This window comes from Staurois parvus, unplaced genomic scaffold (genome assembly GCF_062004578.1).
Source record: "Staurois parvus isolate SC_StPar_1 unplaced genomic scaffold, SC_StPar_1.0 ptg001336l, whole genome shotgun sequence".
Classification (NCBI taxonomy): domain Eukaryota; kingdom Metazoa; phylum Chordata; class Amphibia; order Anura; family Ranidae; genus Staurois; species Staurois parvus.
In genome coordinates, this window is record NW_028319132.1 from 533,424 (window position 1) to 541,412 (window position 7,989).

General features: G+C 50.8%; 1 protein-coding gene across 1 annotated transcript in view; it reads right to left on the minus strand.

Annotated features, from left to right (window-relative positions):
• The window catches only part of AMFR (autocrine motility factor receptor), a 71,933-nt gene extending 64,909 nt beyond the window's left edge, over window positions 1-7,024 (minus strand). Inside the window, exon 1 of the mRNA XM_089661431.1 lies at window positions 6,647-7,024. Within this exon, the coding sequence (XP_089517557.1) occupies window positions 6,647-6,877 (231 nt within the window). The 5' untranslated portion in view covers window positions 6,878-7,024. The remainder of the gene's footprint in view (window positions 1-6,646) is intronic.
• Between the last annotated feature and the right edge of the window lie 965 nt (window positions 7,025-7,989).

Sequence of the window (7,989 nt, forward strand, 5' to 3'; positions counted from 1 at the left end):
GGAGCACAAGGTCTCTAACATCCACCAGCTCCGTGACCTGTGAAGCTCTGGTGAACTCCATGCCCAAGAGGGTTAAGGCAGTGCTGGAAAAATATTGACTCTTTGGGCCCAATTTGGACATTGTCACGTAGGGGTGTACTCACTTTTGTTGCCAGCAGCTTAGACATTAATGGCTGTGTGTTGAGTTATTTTGAGGGGACAGCAAATTTACACTGTTATACAAGCTGTACACTCACTACTTTACACCGTAACAAAGTGTTGTTTCTTCAGTGTTGTCACATGAAAGATAGAATAAAATATTTACAAGAATATGAGTGGTGTACTCACTTCTGGGAGATAATGTACATACACACACAGTGCCTTGAAAAAGTCTTCATACCCCTTGAAATTTTCCACATTTTGTCATGTTACATCAAAAACGTAAATGTATTTTATTGGGATTTTTTTGTGATAGGCCAACACAAAGTGGCACATAATTGTGAAGTGGAAGGAAAATGATAAATGGGTTTCAACATATTTTACAAATAAATATGTGAAAAGTGTGGCATGCATTTGTATTCAAACCCCCACCCCCAGTACTTTGTAGAACCACCTTTTGCTGCAATTGCAGCTGCAAGTCTTTTTGGGGATGTCTCTACCAGCTTTGCACATCTAGAGAGACATTTTTGCCCATTCTTCTTTGCAAAATAGCTCAAGCTCTGTCAGATTGGATGGAGAGCGTCTGTGAACAGCAATTTTCAAGTCTTGCCACAGATTCTCCATTGGATTTAGGTCTGGACTTTGACTGGGCCATTCTACCACATGAATATGCTTTGATCTAAACCATTCCACTGTAGCTCTGGCTGAATGTTTTGGGTTGTTGTCCTGCTGGAAGGTGAACCTCCGCCCCAGTCTCAAGGCTTTGCAGACTCTTAACAGGTTTTCTTCTAAGATTGCCCTGTATTTGGCTCCATCCATCTTCCCACCAACTCTGACCAGCTTCCCTGTCCCTGCTGAAGAAAAGCATCCCCACAACATGATGCTGCCACCACGTTTCACGATGGGGATGGTGTGTTCAGGGTGATGTGCAGTGTTAGTTTTCCACCACACATAGCGTTTTGCTCTGAGGCCAAATAGTTCAATTTTAGGCTCATCTGACCAGAGCACCTTCTTCCACATGTGTGCTGTGTCCCCCAAATGGCTTCTTGCAAACGGGACATCCTATGGCTTTCTTTCAACAAAGGCTTTCTTCTTGCCACTCTTCCATGAAGGCCAGATTTGTGGAGTGCACTAAAAAATAGTTGTCCTGTTGACAGATTCTCCCACCTGAGCTGTGGATCTCTGCAGCTGCTCCAGTTACCATGGGCCTCTTGGCTGCTGCTCTGTTTAATGCTCTCCTTGCCTAGCCTGTCAGTTTAGGGGGACGGCAATGTCTTGGCAGGTTTGCAGTTGTACCATACTCCTTCCATTTTTGGATGATGGATTGAACAGTGCTCTGTGAGATGTTTAAGCTTGGGATATTTTTTTATAACCTAACCCTGCTTTAAACTTCTCCACAGCTTTATCCCTGACCTGTCTGGTGTGTTCCTTGGCCTTCACGATGCTGTCTGTTCACTAATGTTCTCTAACAAACCTCTGAGGACTGCACAGAACAGCTATATTTATACTGAGAATAAATTACACACAGGTGGACTCTATATACTAATTCAGTGACTTCTGAAGGCAATTGGATCCACTAGATTTTAGTTAAGGGTATTAGAGTAAAGGGAGCTGAATACAAATGCACACCACACTTTTCAGATATTTATTTGTAAGAAATGTTGAAAACCATTTACCATTTTCCTTCTACTTCACAATTATGTGCCACTTTGTATTGGTCTATCACATAAAATCCCAACAGAATAAATTTACGTTTTTGGATGTAACATGACAAAATGTGGAAAATTTCAAGGGGTGTGAATACTTTTTCAAGGCAGTGTGTGTGTGTGTGTACACACACACATACACACACAGTGAAGGAAATAAATATTTGATCCCCTGCTGATTTGGAATGTTTGCCTACTCACAAAGAAATGATCAGTCTAAAAATCAAAAAATTCAAAAGAAATATCTAACAAATTATGCACTGATTTGCATGTTCATGAGGGAAATAAGTATTTGATCCCCTATCATTCAGCAGGATTTCTGGCTACCAGGTGTCTTTCAAACAGGTAACAAGCTGAGAAGCAGTCTCTTAAAGGGAGTGCTGCTAATCTCATTTTGTTACCTGTATAAAAGACACCTGTCCACAGGAGCAATCAAACAATCAGATTCCAAACTCTCCACCATGGCAAAGACCAAAGAGCTGTCCAAGGATGTCAGGGACAAGATTGTAGACCTACACAAGGCTGGACTGGGCTGCCAAACTATCGCCAAGCAGCTTGGTGAGAAGGTGACAACAGCTGGTGCAATCATTCGCAAATGGAAAAAACACAAAACTGTCAGTGTCCCTAGGTCTGGTCCACCATGCAAGATCTCACCTCATGGAGTGTCAATGATCATGAGAACAGTGAGGAATCATCCCAGAACTACACGTGAGGATCTTGTCAATGATCTCCAGGCAGCTGGGACCACAGTCACCAAAAAAACAGATGGCAACACACTATGCCGACAAGGATTGAAATCCTGCAGTGCCCGCAAGGTCCCTCTGCTCAAGAAGGCACATATCCAGGCCCGTCTGAAGTTTACAACTGAACATCTGGATGATGCAGAGGAGGACTGGTTGAAAGTGTTGTGATCAGATGAGACCAAAATTGAACTCTTTGGCATCAACTCAACTCGCCATGTTTGGAGGAGGAGGATTACTGCCTATGACCCCAAGAACACCATCCCAACTGTCAAACATGGTGGTGGAAACATTCTGCTTTGGGGGTGTTTTTCTGCTAAGGGGACAGGACAACTGCACCGCGTCAAATGGACGATGGACGGGGCAATGTATCATCAAATCTTGGGTGAGAACCTTCTTCCATCAGCCAGGGCATTGAAAATGGGTCGTGAATGGGTGTTCCAGCATGACAATGACCCAAAACACACGGCCAAGGCAACAAAGGAGAGGCTCAAGAAGAAGCACATTAAGGTCCTGGAGTGGCCTAGCCAGTCTCTAGACCTTAATCTGATTGAAAATCTGTGGAGGGAGCTGAAAGTTCGAGATGCCAAACGTCAGCCACCAAACCTTAATGACTTGCAGAGGACCTGCCAAGAGGAGTGGGCCAAAATCCCTCCCGAGATGTGTGCAAACCTGGTGGCCAACTACAGGAAACATCTGACCTCTGTGATTGCCAACAAGGGATTTGCCACCAAATACTAAATCATGTTTTGTGAAGGAGATCTACGCTTATTTCCCTCATGAACATGCAAATCAGTGCAGAATTCGTTAGACGTGCATTTCTTTTGAATTGTTTGTTGCTATTCTGTCTCTCAGTGTTACAATACATCTGCCATTCGATTTTTAGACTGATCATTTCTTTGTGAGTGGGCAAACATTCAAAATCAGCAGGGGATCAAATACGCATTTCCATCACTGTATGTATAAGAATTGTAAAAATTGCCCCAGTCGGCTGTCTGCTTCCCTTTAGAAGTGCCTAACTCTTAGGGAGTAGCCAAATTGCCATCTTTGTTGTGGAGAATGCCTAAGCCGAGGTTCACACTAGGCTGATGCATAATTACAAGCTTTTTTCAGTGCATTTTTGTAGCATGTTTTTGCACCTTTTAATGTGCTTTCATGCTTTGTATGTTTTTTGTAAGAAGGAGTCCCGTTGTTCAACATAAAACCCTGCCAAAATCTCATGTACATGCCTTTTTCATGCACTCCTATTAAAGTCTAAAGGGCCATAAATGCACTTTGCGGCACCAAGTTGTAATGATGTAAATGGACACCATATGGAATTTCCATCATCATGTATTGCAGTATGACGGCAGACATAGCAGAAATGTTTATTTGCTGTACTTCTTTTTTCCCCACAAAGTGGAGTTACCCTTTAAAATCAATTCCACATCTATAATGACAGTCAATAATCAGGACTGCTTTTGAAGCCGGGGAATGAAGTTTGTTTCTGGCTCAGACAGTACAGATAGCTGTTTGTTTGGCCAGTGTTTGCTGGGGTGTGCCATCATCCACCCACTTATCCAAAAACATGGTGACTTCATTCTGATGAAGGGCCGGAGCACACAAGAAAAGGTTCTCCTTCCTCCAGTCCTCACAAGTCAGTCCAAAAGCAATGCAAAAGGCAATGTGGTCCTTATTTACAAGAATTGAAACACAGCAAAGTGGAACAGTCTCTCTGGCTCCTCTCCTCACTCATACTCATTTCCCCCCCTCAATCTCCCACACCATACTCCGTTGCTCCTCACTCCTCATTTTCCCATATTCTCTGGCTCCTCTCACCCCTCACTCCTTATCTGGTTCCTCTCCATCTTCTCTCACTTATATTCTCTGGCTCCTCTCCCAAACTTCTATCTCTCTTCACTAACCCATACTCTCCAGCTCATTTCCCCACTCACTCTCCAATACTCTCTTGCTCTTCTCTCCTCTCACTCATCCATACTCTCTGGCTCCTCTCCCCCATCACTCTCCCACTTTACCATACTATGTTTGCTCCTCTCCCTCATCCATAGTCAATGGTTCTTCTCTCCCCGCACCTACCTATACTTCTCTCACTCCTCCCCTTACCCACTCATACCTCACTCCTCCAATCACCCATACTCATCCCTCCCGTCACTCTTCCAAACTCTCTGGCTACTCTCCCCCCTCACTCGCTCTTCTTTCTTCACGCTATCATACTCTTTTGCTCCTCTCTCTTTTCACTTACCCATACTCCTCGCCCTACCATACTCCTTTTCATCTCTCTCTTCACTCTCCCATATTTTCTGACTCCTCACCTCTCCCCTCACTGCCCCATACTCAACTCCGCTCACTCCCCCACACGCCTCTCCCCTCCTCTAGCTCTCCCATACACCACTCCTCTCCCCTCGCTCTCCCATACGCCACTCCTCTCCCCTCGCTCTCCCATACGCCACTCCTCTCCCCGCGCTCTCCCATACGAGACTCCTCTCCCCTCGCTCTCCCATACGCGGCTCCTCTCCCCTCGCTCTCCCATACGCCACTCCCCTCCTCTAGCTCTGCCATACGCCACTCCCCTCCCCTCGCTCTCCCATACGCCACGCCTCTCCCATACGCCACTCCCCTCCCCCCCATACGCCACGCCTCTCCCCTCGCTCTCCCATACGCCACGCCTCTCTCCTCGCTCTCCCATACGCCACTCCCCTCCCCCCTGCTCTCCCATACGCCACTCCCCTCCACTCGCTCTCCCTTACGCCACTCCCCTCCACTCGCTCTCCCATACGCCACTCCCCTCCTCTAGCTCTCCCATACGCCACTCCCCTCCACTCGCTCTCCCATACGCCACTCCCCTCCTCTAGCTCTCCCATACGCCACTCCCCTCCTCTAGCTCTCCCATACGCCACTCCCTTCCTCTAGCTCTCCCATACGCCACTCCCTTCCTCTAGCTCTCCCATACCCCACTCCCCTCCCCTCGCTCTCTTATACGCCACTCCCCTCCCCTCGCTCTCTCATACGCCACTCCTCTCCCCTCGCTCTCCCATACGCCACTCCTCTCCCCGCGCTCTCCCATACGAGACTCCTCTCCCCTCGCTCTCCCATACGCCACTCCCCTCCTCTAGCTCTGCCATACGCCACTCCCCTCCCTCTCCCATACGCCACGCCTCTCCCATACGCCACTCCCCTCCCCCCCATACGCCACTCCCCTCCCCCCCATACGCCACGCCTCTCCCCTCGCTCTCCCATACGCCACGCCTCTCCCCTCGCTCTCCCATACGCCACTCCCCTCCCCCCTGCTCTCCCATACGCCACTCCCCTCCTCTAGCTCTCCCATACGCCACTCCCTTCCTCTAGCTCTCCCATACGCCACTCCCCTCCCCTCGCTCTCTCATACGCCACTCCCCTCCTCTAGCTCTCCTATACGCCACTCCCCTCCTCTAGCTCTCCCATACGCCACTCCCCTCCTCTAGCTCTCCCATACGCCACTCCTCTCCCCTCCCCTCCTCTAGCTCTCCCATACGCCGCTCCTCTCCCCTCGCTCTTCCATACGCCACTCCCCTCGCTCTCCCATACGCCACTCCCCTACCCCTCGCAACTCCCCTCCCATATGCCACTCCTCTCCCCTCCCCCTCCCATACGCCACTCCCCTCCCATATGCCACTCCTCTCCCCTCCCATACGCCACTCCCTTCCTCTAGCTCTCCCATACACCACTCCCCTCCCCTCCCATACACCACTCCCATACTTCTCTCCCCTCCCACACTCCACTCCCTCAAGCATACTCCGGCCTCTCTCCTCTCACTTTTCCTATACGCCACTTTCCCATAGTCCCCTCACTCCTCCATACTCCCTTCCTCTCCCCTCACTCCCCCATACTTTCTGACTCCTCACCACTCCTCCATACTCCTCTCACTCACCCATACTCCTCTTACCTCACTTTCCCATAGTTTCTGACTACTCACCACTCCACCATACTCCTCTCCCCTCCCATACTCTTCTATCCTCCGTCCCCGAAACTGCTCAACCGCTCCCCATACTCCGGTCTCCCCGAAACTCCTCTCCCCTCACTCACCCACACTCCCAGGCTGTCATTGACCAGGTAGTGGCCTAGTTCCAGCACCAGGTCCCCGGTGTCTTCTGGCAGTACTGGCCGCTCCTCCGGGGCCTCTTCCTCCTCCTCCTCCAGCTCCCCGCTCAGGCTCCGGTAGGCGCTCAGTAGGCTGAGGCCCAGCAGTAGGCCGCTCAGGCCGGTGTACGTCCGCAGGCTGGGCCATGGAAAGCGCTCCAGGAAGAGAAGCGGCATGTCTGTGAGATCCCGGGGCCCCTCCGGGCGGACGAGCTAGGTGACGGGGGGTGAAGTGTAGAGATGACCGGACGGGGCCCTCCGGAGAGCCAACCACCGCGTCCTCCCCTTTCACCACACCGCCTCCGCTGTGTTTACCATTCCCACTGCGCCCCCTGCCGGCCGCCACACTCCTCCACACCGGAGAGGAGCACGGAGGTGTCAGCCGGGTGACAGCTGATCACATGACCAGCCTGGCTTCTCCGCCGTGCAGGCGACTCTCCTGACACTCACTGATCGCCACATAGGGCCTGTCTGTGGGGGGATTGTATGATGAGTGTCTGACAGTGAGGACTTCGAGTGTGACCCCTGACATCCCCAGAGGGTCAACGTGATATTTTGCCGCAGGAGTAGGCAAGGGCGGTTTTTTGCCACAGGAGTATGCACGGCAGATTTTGCCGCAGGAGTAGGCCCAGCGGATTTTGCCGCAGGAGTATGCACGGCAGATTTTGCCGCAGGAGTAGGCCCAGCGGATTTTGCCGCAGGAGTATGCATGGCAGATTTTGCCGCAGGAGTAGGCCCGGCGGATTTTGCCGCAGGAGTATGCAAGGTGGATTTTGCCGCAGGAGTAGGCCCGGCGGAATTTGCCGCAGGAGTATGCATGGCAGATTTTGCCGCGGGAGTAGGCAGGGCAGATTTTGCCGCGGGAGTAGGCAAGGCGGATTTTGGCGCATAAGTATGCACGGCGGATTTTGCTGCCGGAGTAGGTACGGCGGATTTTGCCGCAGGAGAAGGCAAGGGCGTTTTTTTGCCGCAGGAGTATACACGGCAGATTTTGCCGCAGGAGTAGGCACGGCGTATTTTGTTGCAGGAGTATGCAAGCCGGATTTTGCCGCAGGAGTATGCAAGCCGGATTTTGCCGCAGGAGTATGCAAGCCGGATTTTGCCGCAGGAGTAGGCAAGGGGAGATTTTGCCGCAGGAGTAGGCACGTCGGATTTTGCCGCAGGAGTAGGCACGTCGGATTTTGCCGCAGGAGTAGGCACGTCGGATTTTGCCGCAGGAGTAGGCACGTCGGATTTTGCCGCAGGAGTAGGCAAGGTGGATTTTGCCGCAGGAGTAGGCACGGTGGATT